The sequence below is a fragment of the Condylura cristata genome, unplaced genomic scaffold (assembly GCF_000260355.1).
Source record: "Condylura cristata isolate star-nosed mole 26May11 unplaced genomic scaffold, ConCri1.0 scaffold00017, whole genome shotgun sequence".
Taxonomy (NCBI): Eukaryota; Metazoa; Chordata; class Mammalia; order Eulipotyphla; family Talpidae; genus Condylura; species Condylura cristata.
The window spans coordinates 25,810,357-25,825,861 of record NW_004567118.1 but is presented as its reverse complement, the minus strand read 5'-3'; the positions used below and the strand labels follow the sequence as shown (position 1 = coordinate 25,825,861).

At 39.5% G+C, this 15,505-nt stretch overlaps 2 protein-coding genes across 3 annotated transcripts in view; one reads left to right on the top strand and one right to left on the bottom strand.

Moving 5' to 3' along the window:
• The window catches only part of ZNF18 (zinc finger protein 18), a 15,963-nt gene extending 15,904 nt beyond the window's left edge, over positions 1 to 59 (bottom strand). For both annotated transcript variants that reach the window (XM_004684582.2, XM_012726006.1), the window contains exon 1: positions 20 to 59. The gene's annotated coding sequence lies outside the window, so the exon portion shown is untranslated. The remainder of the gene's footprint in view (positions 1 to 19) is intronic.
• MAP2K4 (mitogen-activated protein kinase kinase 4) overlaps positions 1 to 15,505 on the top strand; it is a 114,234-nt gene that overhangs the window by 3,813 nt on the left and 94,916 nt on the right. The window contains exon 2 of the mRNA XM_012726082.1: positions 5 to 315. Within this exon, the coding sequence (XP_012581536.1) occupies positions 5 to 315 (311 nt within the window). The remainder of the gene's footprint in view (positions 1 to 4; positions 316 to 15,505) is intronic.

The window sequence follows — 15,505 nt, the reverse complement described above, 5'->3', positions numbered from 1 at the left end:
CCAGCTCACGCGCGCTCACCTCGGCTCGCAGCGCCAGCTCCCGGCGCACTTCCGGGAGATGGGCGGCTGCGCGCGCCTCTGGTGGCCGTCAGGCGACTGGCGGGGGCGGGGCTGGATGGGGAGGGGCGGGGCCGGAACTGAGGCGGACGCTACGATTGGCCACAAGGGCCGCCCGCCCCGCCAGCGCCCCCGCTGCCCCGAGGCTGCCAGCCCAACGGCCGTTCATCCGAGCTCTTCGCGTGAGATTTCCCCAAACATTTATTGAGTTCCTTGTCTGTGCCAGGCACGGGACGAAACACTGCGAGGGCCACAAAGGTAATTCCTTGTCTGTCCCAGACCCTTGCACCTAGTCCCACACCCCAAACTGAAATTGTCATCTGGTCCTGGACCGAGGTTTCTCTCTTCTTTACACTCTTCGACCTCCCTGGGCCATTTGATTTGACCAGACCTTGCTCTGTCATGCTTTTCCCAGTTCTCAGCTATTACACTTCCTAGCCGCTCGCCTTGCACTTCTCTTTCAGGGATGGCATTCGGTGAGGTGCCAACCTCTGCTTCCACCTTCCTCACTGCATCGGCCTCCCTCCCCACTACCCTTTCCTCTTTCTTACTCTATTTCAACAAGGATGCCATCCTTACCTCCTCACACCCTTTCCTCAGGCCAACAACTGCCAAGTAAGGAGGACCTTACTCCTCCTTCCCCCATCTCTCGGACACCACTTTCACTCTCCATTCTCGCCTTCCTCCTCATCACTTCCAACAAAAATAACTGCCTACATTGTCTCACAGTGTACGAAGTAAGTAAGGTCTGACCCATTTTTAGGATTTTCTCACTCTGCCACACAGGCGTCTTGTGATACTGTGTTGTGTCAGTACAAGCATGTGCAAAGCTGGGTTGCTAGAGTTAGGTCTGCATCACATGTGTGCTAATCCTGGGTGATTGGCAAACGGAGGTCATTCATAAAAGGAGTCAAACTGTGGAGATCTGCAGGGCCCCACATTTAGAGATCAAAGGCATCTCCTCAGGAGAAATGGGGGGGGGTTGTTTTGTTTTGTTGTTTGATGGGGGGAGGTCTGGGGGTGTGGAATTAAGGGAGGATTGAGAAGAGAAGAGAGATATGTATCATGATATCCTATCACATCTGAAAACTAACCAGTGGACAAGAGTCAATCTATTCTCTGGATCTCATGAATGAACAAAACCCAATGTATGAAAACTATTTCAACTTAACCTAGGCTGAAGTTTCTAAAGTTGACTTGTGATGGAGGCTAAGAGTAGAAAATTTAGAATGGAGGTATCACAAGACCAGAAACTGTCATTAAACCAGCTAGAGAAATGGAAAGCCTTAGGTGCCAATTGCTATACCAAGTATCAGGCTGCTATAGAATGGATCTGGGTTGCAGACCAGCGTGGGGACAGGGAGATGGAGGGCCATTGCAGAGGATCCATAGTCCTTTCAAATTACATAGTCATGCCCTAGAAATAATTTATTCCACAGAAGATAAGGATTCCGAACCCCTCCCAAAGAGAAGATATTAGTGCAATTTTTGCGCTGGCAAAAGGCAATTCTCCTCCCCACCTATGACTAAGCATGTGTTTCTTTTCACAAACCTTTCCCTTTGCAAAAGAGAAACAGCTGCTCTCCTCCCAAGACTGCCCACCTGTGTCTGTGCAGGCATTTCTTTCTCAAAACCTGTCCTTTTTAGGGGCAGTACTTTCTGCTGATTTGTGTCTGTCCCAAGCATCCTTTTCTTTCCTTTCTTTTTTTGATTTATAAATCTGCCTTTTTGGATTAAACTAAATATCTCTGCCTTGTGGAGAAATTCACTGTGTACTGCTTAAAGGGAAGCTTTGATGAAATTTTCTCAGAGGTAACCCAAGGACCCCTTCTCTGAACCAGCATATTCAAATTGACATCACCCAGTACTGTTCCAATAATAGGTGTACAGCAATGAACTAAATAAGTTAAAGTCTCTGCTCACAGGGGACTTGCGTTTTAGAGGGAAATGGACATTACTTAAATATACAAGTAATGGTAAGTATGTTGGGTAACATACTTACCCATAATAAAATTAAATCAAGGTAAGGGGGGCTAGGTAGTATTAGAAATGGAGGATAAATTTCATAGGATCACCAGGTTGTCTGGTAAAACAGCCTTGAACACAGACCTGAAATAAAGAAACAAAGCTTAATGGATATATCTTGGGGATGATTCCAGGCAGAGGAAATAACTAATACCTGAGACAAGTCAAGAGAAATGAGCCCTGAACGCATCAACATGTAGGGTTGGGGGAATCCATCATAGAAGAAAGAGAAAGGGAAGAGATAGACATAGAAAGTACAGAATGATGTCCTGGAAGCCCAGTGCAGAAAATGATCAAAGAAAGAGGAGGGAGTAATCAACTGTATCAAATGCTAGTGATCAAATACATAATGAGAATTGACCATTAGTTTTGGAATCATTGGTGAGCTTGTCAAAAGTAGCTGGGAGTGGAGATAATCTAAATGATGTCAGTTTAACAGAGAAAACTAGAGCAACAAATATAAACAAATAATTCTAGACATTTTGCTATAGTGGAAAATATCAAAATGAGACAAATTATAGGTATTATAGCATACTTATGTGCTGATTACAATGATTCAGAAGGGAGGAAAATTTTTTATCTCAGGGAGGAAACATCTATTGACTAATACCTTCCTGCAGAGAAGAGGTTGGTCTTAGAATCACAAGGTTCTAGAGTACACCTACCATCAGCCATGTAGGGCACTTATGGATAACAATTTCCACTGAAGAAGAGTTTATAGCAACAACTGTAAAGTCACATCAAAACAATTTGTAAGGGCCCTCCCTGGTGGCGCAACTGCTTAAAACCCAGCACTGCAAGGGAGCCTCAACCACTTCAGTGGCTTCAGGGCCAAGTTCAATCCCCAGCCAGCCTCCAGGTGACCCACATGGTGTGGCAGACCTCTCCTGACCCTCTCACTGCTCCCCTCAGCAGTGTATTTCAGTGCAACTCCTTGTTCTGCTCTCCACTCTTTCTCTGGGGAATCCTCTCATCACCCCTGCACCTCTGGCCGGTACCCCAGTTCTGTATGCATAAATAAATGAATCTAAAAAAAAAAATACTTCAGAAGGTATGAATCAACAAAATCGACAATACCCCAAAACAAGAACTTGCAGAGAAAATTGGAAATAATAGCTATCAGGAAGAAATTTTGTTTTTATTGCTACACGATGATCTGATCTATCTCTTTTGACCCTTGCACTCTCTCCACCCCCTCTCAACTAAGAAAACTCACTTCATTTATTAATGCCTGCTAGTTTTTAAATCAGCATTTTTCTCTGTTGACTCATCTGCTATGTAAATGTCCAATATTTGTCTTTGTCATTGATTTGCTTAACTACTCATAATTCCTTCAAATCCCTTTCATTTTGTTGTAAATGGAAACATTGCATCTGTCCCTGCAGCTGAAAGACAATCCTTAGTGTGGATATGCATGTCTTGAGGCAGTCTTCTATCAGTGAGCTTTTGGGTTACTCTCATGTCCCCACTAATGTCAATAGTACTGCTGTTAACATAAATGAGGACTTATTTTTTGAGTGGATGGTTTCATGTTCTTCAGGCAGATACTCAAGAGTGGGATTGCCTGCTTATAAGGTAATTCCATTTTAATTTTTTAAGGTAGCTCCAGATCACTTTCCAGAATGGCTGTAGCAATTCACATTCCCTTCAACAGTGTATTAGGGTTCCTCTTTCTCTGTATGTCCTCTCACATTTGTCCTTGGGAGTTTGTGCTATTCTCACTAGTAAGAGATGATATCTTATTTTGGTTTTAACTGGCATCTCCCTTGTTAGAAGCCATGATGAACATTTTGACATGTTATCTGTTGGGATTGTATTTTCTTTGGTGAATTGTCTGGATCTATAGCCCAGGGTCTCCTTGGTGGCACAGGGGATTAAAAAAAAAAAAAAAGTCAGTGCTATCAAGCTATTGGTAATGACTGCAGCACAAGTTTGATCCTGCAACCAGAGAGCTGACCCACCGGGCACAGCAGACGCCTCCTGTCTCACCCACTGCTCCCCTCAGCAATATATTTTAGCACATCAGCCTGTTCTGCTCCCTACTCTGTCTCTGGTGAGTCCTCTCACCTACCACAACTCTGACCTCCACCCCAGTTCTTGTATGAATAAATAAAAATAAATCTTAAAAAAAATTTGCAGCCTATCAGATCTGCTGTCCATTTATCAATTGGGTTGTTTGCTTATTGTTGAATTGTATAAGATTTCTTTTTTATATCTGAGATACTAATTCCTTGTTGATTATGTAATATGTAAATATTTTGTCCCCTAGTAGGATGTCTTTTTAATCCATTTATATTTTCTTTAAAAATGTAAACCTTTTAAAATTAAAGTAAACCCAATTGTTTTCTTTTGCTTTTACTTCCCTTGCTGTAAGGGTGGAGTCTCCAAAAACATCTTTGTCATTGATGACATGGAGTATACCACCAATGTTTTCTTCTATGTACCTTATTGTGTTTAAGGCCTTATAGCTAAATCCTTAATCTATTTGGACTTCGAAGGAGTATTTTTTTTTAGATTTATGTTATTTATGTATAAAAAAAAGTGGGCTGTAGGCTAGAGGTGTTGGGGGTGGGATGAGAGGAGACACCAGACACAGGGTGGGGCGCAGAACTACATGAAATACACTGCTGAGGAGAGCATCCGTGAGACAGGAAAAGTCTGTTGCGCCATGTGTGTCCTCCCTTGCCGGAATTAAATCCATGCCATATTGGTTGGCAATGACAGCCCTGAGACTTAACCCCTGTGGCTAGGGAGGCCCCTAAAGGAGATTATTAAATGAATATCTTAAGTTGTTAAAAAAGGAAAAGAAGTAAAAGCATAAAATAGAAGAATAACATCAGAGGGAAAGAGAGAAAAGAAGGAGAAAGGCTGAATTGGAAGAAAGAAAACTATAGGGTCGAGTAAGTTTTTTACAAACTGTTATAAAAGATATTCACCTTTTATTGTTGTTGGGGAAAAAGGATCCTCAGTCTGAGGCTTCAGAATTTCAAAGGTCAACCCTCCTCTATGCAGATATTTGTAGGTGTGATGATTTCTCAGTTCCTCAGAAGGGTCTATAATTTCTTGTTAAGTCACTACATGTTGGAAAGACACATTTAAAGTTCTACCTCCATGGACCTAGAGAAAGAAATCCCACCCACCAGCACTGAATATGATGGATTGCCCAGCCCCCTCGTTTGGACATATGTTAAGCAGACTTGTCTGTGTGAGAAGCACCACAGGGAAGGTCATGCCATGGAGGGACTGACAATCGGATTCTATGTTTTTATTTTCTTTGAACACATTGAGACAGAGCTTCCCTGGTGGCCTGGGGTTAAGTCTCAGTGCTGTCACCACTGAGGCCTGAGTTGATCCCCCTGCCAGGAAGCTGGCTTATTGTGGTGCAGCAGACCTCTCCTGTCTTGCCTGCTGTTCCTCTAAGCAGTGTATTTTAGTGAGTACACCTGTTCTGCTCCCCACTCTGTCTTTGGTGAATTTTCTCACTCTCCCCTCACAAACACACCTCTGGCCTACACCCCAGTTCTTCTGTGCATAAATAAATAAAGCTTAAAAAAAAAAAAAAGACTTAAAGAAAAAAAAATTGAGATATACTGAAGTTGACACATGTTGGAGCAAACTAACCCTAACAAAATGACCATGTAGTTTTAAAAGTTTTCTGCAAAGTAAATTCAGTTTAAAGTAACAGTAATAATGCAGGCACAGGTAAACAAGAAGATGGCAGACTACACTTTTGGCTTGATTTCTGTTTCAAAAAAGAAGTGATGACCATGCCAACCTAATTATATCTGACCAAAACTTAGGCAAAAAGACTCCAAATATTAGGAGGTTAGCAATATGTGCATTTATATCCACTATTATTAGTGTTAAATGGTAAATGTTAAACAAATATGTAAATTCTACATATTACACAGAGAACATGCACACACACATATTCTATAGTTTAATAGGTGGATATATGTGCATATGTATGTATGCTTACACTAGTGTATTTTAATAATGTATAATTAGATTTTTTAAAAAGATACAAGTTATCAACCTATTTAGAATATATTATACATACAGAGATTATAGATTGATATCCCCAGAACACAAAAATAATTTTTCAACACTGATTAAGATCATGCAATATCAACTACTTTGTGAAATTTCATTAAATCGAATGAAAAATATCTAGTCGCCCTATTAAGGTCCAAATGAATGAAAAACCAATACATAAAAATGTTGCATATAAAAAGTTTTAGTGCTTTTCATTTTAAGTCTACAGCAGAAATTACTAAACACAACATATCTTCCATAAGTTAGTAGTTTGTAAGAGCTACTAACTTATCTCAGGGATTATGAAAATTAGTGGTCCAGTTCATAAACTTTTTTCTTAATTAGAAGATGGTATTGAAAAACAGGCTTGTGCTGCCAGTAATGTCCTTTTCCCATTTGGAGATTTTATAAAGATTCTTTTTCCACTTACTACAACCCACAAAAGTTAGTATCAAAAATAAGCTAAACTTAAAACCAAAAAAATCTCTGAATAATAGGATTAAACCAAGGTTTGCTCAAATTATGAGGTATAGTCAGTCTCCTTGTTAATCATATGTTAGTGAGAACTTTATTTAATACGTAAAACAGATATTTTAAACATTTTTATTCTTACCTCAGCCTTTTTTGACTTTTATTTTCTCATTTTATAATATAAAATGCAAACAAAATAATATATGTATATTATTTGTGAATAAATACGTATACAAATAGTGGCTATCTAGCCTCAAAACATTTTTATTGCTAAAGAGTGCTTTATCAAACAGAGAGCCCAGTCCTCTATAACAGTGCTTCTAAACCTGGCTGCACAGTGGACTCACACAGAGGGCACATTAAAGCCAAATTTATTCCCTTCTCTCCTAATCAGATTTTCTAAGAAGTGGGATTTGGAAGTATGACTTTTCTTTCATTGACGTAATAATGGTTTACAGTGTGGTACATGATTCAGAGTTAAGGGATCGCCATCTTCAGGTGTGCTACCAAAACACCTCTAATCCTTCACCATAACTATTATTCTCCCTCCTTTCTTTCTTTTTTCTCTTCTGGTAGCACCATTTCTACAGTCAGATTTGTTATTGGCTTGAGTTTATTGACCCTTTGTCCTTTTTCTCTATATTCCACCTATAAGTGACACCATCCTGTATTTGTCTATTCTCTTTCTGACTTAATTCAATTAGCCTAACTCCAACCACATTATCACACATGGCGGAAGTTTATCTTCCTAATGTACTTATCTCTCTTTGGATATGTAGGTTCTTTCCATAGCTTGGCTATGGAAATAGTGCTGCAAGAACAGAAGTGTGTGTATATCCCTTTGAATTGGTGTTTTGTATTCTTTGGGTAGGTACTCAAGTGGATTTTCTAGGTCATATGGTACATCTATTTTAAATATTCAAGATACTTCCATTATTATTTAGAAATATGATTTTTAACAAACTGGAAGAAAATCATTGCAATGCACAGCTATAAATAATTATCTGTTAAATCAAATTTCAAGAGACAAATAGATCTAACTCACTGTCATAGGATATATACATATATATGTATATATACATTTGTATGTGTATACATATGGACAGGAATAATGGTAACAGAATGAGTAGTAATCAGGATGCTTTTGGAAGAAGTTTAAACAGAATAAACTTTCCATGCTTGCTTTTATTCTCAATTTCTTAGAACAAAGCCCTTTAATATAATAGCTCAGTTACCTGAGCCATCTCTCCTTAAGTAAATGAGATAGAGTAATGCTACCTACTTTTTAGCATTGTTAGGAGATGTGCTATCCATTTTAGGAAAGGAGATTCCTCTAGAAAAATGGTAAAATATTATTATATCTGAGCAGAAATGTTGTTTCTATCACACTGATCTTGCCATGCTGTTTAACAAGGCAATGTCCAGATGTCCTAGAGGAAAAAATATGATGTGTGATGGTGATTAGAAATAGACTAAAAGTCTCAGCTCAATTAATTTAGTATGTAAAATGTGATAATTCTGTGATTGTGTCATAAATATCACATTTTTTTTTCAAGCTTAAATGTAAACCCAAAGGAAAACTATGAATGTTGACTGATACCCCACCACTGAGGCAGACTTTATTTCTGTCATTTTAAAATCCAATTATGCATCTGAATTTTTTGTCTTTTTTTTTTCCTTTTATTAATTATTTATTCATTTTACTTTGCATCTGAGTTTCATTGCTATTCTTATAGCTATGACGATTCTACCTTTTCCCATCAAGAAGGCATGGGGATCGCTGAAAGCTGGGATCTCACCTGGTCAAGTCTCTCCATAAATGTGTATACCTCTTTTGAGCTTCACCTCATGCCAGGAAAAGTTCTAACCTTCAGATGCAGATCTGGAAAGTTTCTGAGATAAGGCAATTCATTAATTCATTAACTGACAAGGGTGTCTTTATGACTTGGGTAGGTCTATTTGGATAAGAATCTCCCAGGGCTTGCATAAGAGGTTCATACTCCCCTGAAATTTCACCGCCCAGAATTCTTCTTTGATCCCCATAAATGCCTCATCTTGACCACTTATTAACTGACTTATGCTTTTTACATGATCACATGTTACCATCCATGGGCTTCCTTCACTTTAAACTGACTGTTACATTGCTGAGTCCATGAACCTGCCAACTTTGGACCTCAGGCCCTGCCCTTGCTGGGTCTGTGACAACCAGGACTCTGGAAAACCTGATTCATAGAGGGAAGCTCCATCTGTACCTGCTATCTGGTGTTAGCAATGACTGGCTGTCTGTCCATACTGGATTTTGGTCAGCACTGGGTTTTTCAGACTGAGATTTCCTTCTAACATAAATTTCCAAAACTATGTGGTGACTCCTGAAGGTCTCACCCATCGACAAGTAAGAGAAGCAAATTTTTTCTTCCCTTGGAGAGACAGCAGGATAGGTGACTCATCTATCACTGCTAATTAGCAAAAAAGGGTCTGAGCATTGGGGAACAGACAAAGAAAAAAGGATTGGGATTAACCAGACACCAGGCCTTTAAAAAAAAAAAATAACTGTTTCCCAGAATGTAACCTATTCATTATGCCATATTAGGAGAACAGAAAAAATAAAGTTAATCAGTTTGTTAGAGAAGGTGTTGAAGAGGGCCACCACAGAGAGATTTGAGTTGCCTGCAGAAATGTGCAGAAGAAATGGCTTGTAACCAAAGAGCCCTCTGGGAATGCCTGAGAGTTTCTGCTGACCAGAGAGTGTAGGGTGGTTTCTGGGGAAGAATCCAGGTTGACTGCTAGTTGCAGTCTGTGGGGAGTTGGGGGAGGCACTGCTCCATCATTTGATGCATATATACTTGTGGTTTGTTTTTTTCTTTTTATGTTGTAGTAGAGCTTTAACCACAATATAATGTCCTTTTATCTTTAATCTTTTATCTTTCTTATTTGAAAGTTGGTTTTATCAAATATAAGTATAGCTGTTCATGATTTATACCTGTCTTCCAATCTTTCAGTCTATGTTTGCCTTATTTGGTAGGTGAGTTTCTTGGGCAGAAGATTGAGCTTTGTTTTGAAATCCATACAGCCACTTTGCATGTTTTGACTGGTTAGTTCAAGTCATTTACATTTAAGGTGATTATTGAGATATAGATATTTATTGACATTTTGTTATGTTTTTATTTCTTGTTTTGGTTTGTCTTGTCACATTTAAATTTTTTTGAGGGATTCTTTTTTTTATGGCCCATTCCCATTGTCTTATTATTATTTCTCTTATTTTTTGTTTTAGTATTCAGCTGATATTAGGGCAAAATGGATTATTTGTGTGGCCTGTTAGACCATCTGCTCTTTGGCTATTCCTAATGGGCCACCTTGCTACCTTCTTCTCCTCCATTTAAGAAATTCAGTTGTCTTGGCTTCAATATTTAGTGTTCTGTTGCTTTATAATAACTCTTTTTGGATTTCTTTAATGTGTAGCTTGATGTTGAAAATCCTTTTACATTTTGTTTTCCAGTGAAGCCCTGTGCTCTTCCTTTTGTCTTGATCATTAACTTTGGGTAGAGGATGCTGAGGTAGGAGTATTTTCTTTAAATACTTTGAATATCTTTCTCCAGGCCCTTCATGCTTGTAATGTTTCTGTTAAAAAAAATCTGATGATAGTCTGCTTGGTGTTTCCTGATAGGTTACCCTTTTCTACCTTGATATTTTTTGTGTCCTGTCCTTACTGTTAACCTATGTGTCTTGGTGTGTATCTATTTAGTATTATTTTGTTTGGAATACTTTGTGCCTCTTGGGTCACAACTTCTGGTTCATTTCCCAGACTGAGATTTTTTTTTTCAGTGATTATTTCTTTAAGTAGGTTTCCTTCTCCTTCTGGGATCTCATGAGATAGGTATTATGTCTCTTTAAATTGCCCCAGAGAGCTTTTGCACTGTTTTCTTTTTATTCTTTTGTTCTCTACTTTGTTCTATTCTTTAGTCTTCATTATTGTGTATTCAGATTCCCTAATTCTCTCCATTGCAATGTTTGTTTACTATGAAGGCCTTCAATTGTATTTGATAAGCCAGCTCTCTTGTTCCTTAACTCCATTATGTTCTAATGTAGCTGCTCTTATTTTCATTCTATTCTGTTTTTGTTCATTTGTTTATTAAGGGCCATCAGCACTGTCAGGACCATTGCCCTGAATTTCCCTTCTACCATGCTCCACACTCCACTGAGTTAGGGCTCCTTCAGAGATTTTTTTTTTCTGTTTGGCATTCATAATATATTCTTCTGTTTTGTATGGATTTTAGTAAGGCTAAATATTCAAGTTTTGGTTTTGTAGTTGGAATAGTCAGGAGACTAGTATCAATTAGGGGTAGTGGGTTTGAAACTGGAGCAGAGTGGCTTGCAAGTGTTCTAGATGTCTTAGTCTCAGATAGGGGATGGCAGGTGTTTCAGGTATCTCATCCTGGGCTTCAGTAGTAGTCTCTGCTATAAGAAATCCAGATTCTCTGACCCAATTCAGAAGTAGCTTCAAGTTCAAGCCAGTAGTTACTAGCTTCAAGTTCAAGCCAGTAGTCCTCACTGTCTGCTCTCCCACTGTGTCTCCACCACAACGCACCCTCCACTTGCTCTTGCACTCTCTTTTTTTCTTTATAAATTATGTTTATTGAAGTAAAGTAGATTTACATCTTTGTATCATGCACACTCTTATCCAGTGCAGTGCTAGCACCTGACAAATGTAAGGTAAGCTACATTTTTCCTGTTTAGGAAAGAGCACTTTGATTTTGCCATACATTGTTCATAGTAATGATCTTAGTATGTTATTTCGATCCTGTCTTATAAGGAAGAAAAATTATTATATGGCAGAGTCAAGCGCTTCAGAGTTGTGGATTTTTTTTTCAAGGTTGTAGCATCACAGTGCACCCTACATGTGAATCTGCTGGCTGTTGATACATTTTGCCTAACTGTTTTCTCTTTTCCCCCAAAGGTTATAGTGGCTACTATTAATTTTACCAAAGAAACTAAACTTATATAATTCATTTTAAAAACATTTACTTATATATTTATTTATTTATGGCATAGAAGAACTGGGGTATAGGCCCGAGGTGGGGGTATGGGGGGAGTGGAGGAGGGCAGGGTTAGGGGATTCACCAGAGACAGTGTGGGAAGGAAAACAGGCAGGTTTACTGAGGGGAGCAGCAGGCAGGACAGGAGAGTGCTGAGACTTAACCCCTAGGTCATCAGGGAGGCCCCTTATGTCATTCTTTTTTTTTTTTTTTAACCATGTGTGTATTTACTGGGGTTCTGATAAAAAAAAAAGTCACAACTGGTTAGCTTAATAGGCATGTATTTTCCCACAATCTTTGGAGGTTAGAAGTCTGAGACCAAGGTGTTGACAAGGTTGGTTTCTCCTGACCTCTCTCTTCATGGCATGTAGATTGCTATCTTCCCTGCCATATCTTCAAATAATCTGTCCTCTGTATATATCTGTACCCTAACCTCCTTCTAAGAAAACCAGTCATATTGGATTAAGGTCCATTCCTATGACCTCATCTTACCTCAGTCACCACTTTAAAAGCCCTCTCTCTAAACACAGTAATATTCTGAAATATTATGAGTTAGGACTTTAACATATACATTTTGGGGGTGGAGTGCAGTCTATTACCAGCCATAGGACACTAATAAGTAAGAAAAAGAGCAGAAGATAAAAATATAAGCTCATAGCTTCATCAATTTGAATAAACTGTGGTCCTTTTTTGGCTGTGCTCACATATCGACTTAATGGGATGGCTATTATCCTTAGTTCTTATCCACCAGTTTATAATGCTAACAGCAATGTAAGTATATGTCAGTTTCATCACAAATCCAGCACTTGATATTATGGAATAAAAATCAACTTATTTATATATTACTTTTTAAATTCATTTTTCTTGAATGATTTTCCCAAGTTAAGTGATTTCTGGTAGTTCTATTCATCAAATTTATTTTTCTCATTTATATTTGTTTAAGTATATCAGGCCAATGTCTTTCTGACTTGATTAAACACCTTTTGAACAAATTTAAATATAACTTGTACATACCTAAAATTATATAGAAATACTATATATTTTTTAAATTTATGGGTTTTTAAGAAAATAAGATTGTATAATCTCTAGTATTGCCTCTCATATTTTTACTAAAGGAATAATGATGTGTGTATATATATATATATACACATGTATATATACATATATATATACATATATGTGCAAAAGAGGTGTGTAGTACTTTACATAAGATTGTGACTATATTAATTGTCTACATCAATGAATGGGAGTAGAATTCTCATGATACTTTCAGGGTGGGGAGACTAAATGTTCCCCAAGCCTTTTCTTGGCATTGTTCCAATCATCAATGAATTAAATCTGAGAAATGAGATCACTCATACACACCCTCACACACACAAGGAGACACCCCAATGACATTTAGATAACAGGAACTGTTTGGGAACAATCCTGGAAGAAAGTGTCAGAAAATTGCTCTAATTGCTCCAATAGAACAGTTTGCTATTTGGTCATCTTGCATCTGGAGTATGATGATGTTGGGAAGCAACATTTGGCTCATTTTTCAGCAAACAATGAAGATACTGATATCTTTTCTCAGTATGCTGAAGTGATTAACACAATGAAAATCAAAATTATTGTGACAGGGGGAACCCCTGTGTTTCTGCATTAACTTTTTAAAAAATATTTATTTATTTATTTATACAGAACTGGGGTACAGGTGTGAGAGGATTCACCAGAGAAAGAATGGGGAGCAGAACAGACAGATTGACTGAAATACAATGCTGAGGGGAACAGCAGGTGGGTCAGGAGAGGTCTGCTGTGCCATGTGGATCACCTGAAATCAAACTCCTGCTGCAGTGGCTGCTGATGTCTTCATAGCGCTGTGCTTTAACCTGTTGCGCCACCAGGGAGGACCCATCTACATTATCTTTACTAATCACAATTTCATTTTTTGAATGAAGTATTTTATTTGATTTCTGAAACAAAGATTGTAAGGTACTAATGCATAACCTTGAAAGACAAGACCTTCCTTCACTTTCCAATCTGCTCCTCAAAAATGGAAAATGGGGCTCTCCCTGGTGGCACAATGGGTTAAAGCACTGCATTATGAAGCTCTCCTAAGCAGCTGCAGCTCTAGTTTGATCTCCTACCAGGGAGCTGACCAACATGGTGGGTGGGGGCAGACCCGCCCACTGCTCCCCTCAGCAGTGTATTTCAGTAGATCTGCCTGCTCTACTTCCCACTCTGTCTCTGGTGATTCTTCTCACCCATCACACCTCTGGCCTGTACCCCAATTCTGTAAGCATAAATAAATAAATCTTTTTTAAAAAAATGGAAACTGTTAGGGAGCCATCAATGCCTCCTTCTGCTTGTCATTGCTGTATACATCGCTCAAGATTTAGATAGACTATTGTACTGAGGGCTGAACAGATTGGAAATGAAACTTTCTTTTCAGGTTATGATAAAATTTCTCCTTCAAACAAGCCACATTTAGGATACCTCAGGACCAACAAGATTGGGACGGGCTACTGAGTCCAAGATGGGGACTTGGAATATTTATAAAGGCCTAGATTTGGAGATATTAATCACACAACCAAGCCCTGTGAGGAGAGCTCTGGCCACAGGAATGTGGATGATTCTCCACATAAGTAGTTACCGGCTCTCACCTTGAGTTTGCCTTGATTGCCTCCCCAGTTCCCACATTCTGTCTGTAACCATTGCTAGCTGAGCAATGAAGGTGATGGCTGAGCTTGGGTTAAGAGCAAGAAGGAGGGCTATTTGGACGGAGGACACATATTTGACACACTATGAGGAAGTTCTAATATAGATGTGTCTGGTTGGAAGAAAGGTTGGAAAGGGCAGAGATTGTGCAATGCTTCCAAAGGGCACGTTATATCTAACTCCGTGGTTTCAACTTAGGAGGTAATGTAGGTGGCCATTTTATTACAGGCAATGCATACCTCTACCCAGAGGTCTATGAATGGCCACAAACTCCTCGCCTCATAAAAGACCAACTTTTTGCCTATAGTTGCTGCATTCCTAAAAATCAAAGTCTTTGCACAAAGCACAGAAAGGAATCTCATTTTTATTTTTTGGGTGGTCATTTTATATATTTCATAATAATCACTAGGTAGTCTTAGAAGGTGTAGAGGAAGTTCTGGAGTGAATTCAGAGCGCACTGAGGGGGAGATGGAAGATAGTATATTTGGGGAGAGTGGGGAGAGCTATGGTTTTAAGATACTGTTTCATATATTTAAGATACATGCACATTACCTGGAGAGGTTATTAAAATGCAGATCCTGAATCAGTAGTTCTGGGATAGGTCTGTGGACAGCACTTTGAGTAGCTGAGCCCCCAGGGTAATGTAGATAGTTAGGGTTTTAGGTAGGGCTTAAGAGAAACTCCAGATGGAACTATAGCTAAGCACAACTCCCCTCTGTCAGGGGACTAGCCCTGTCAGTGACTGGATAAGAAACATGATCCTTGAGATCCCTTTCAGCTTTACTATTCTGATTTTGTCTTCCTAGACTTGGGGGAAATCATAGACCTCTGTGGGAGAGAAGAAAGCTATGCACCCTCTTCACCCCCAAATGCACACAAACTCTTAATTCTGCAAACCGCTTTAGGCCCCGCGGGCGGGTCCAAATCCCTGAAACATGACTTCTGCCAGCTTTTGGGGCCAGGGACTAGAGAGCTGGGCGGTTCTGCAGCTTAGCATCTGGTGTGGCTTCGCGTCAGGCTCGGGCGGAGGCGTGTCGGGGGCGGGCCAGGGGTGGACCCAAGGCGGGCGCTAGCCGCGCCCCTCGGCCGTGCGAGAGGCCGAGCTTGCTGCATTGCAGCCGCCGCGGCGCCGCTCGGCTCCTCACTCCCAACAATGGCGGCTCCGAGCCCGAGCGGCGGCGGCG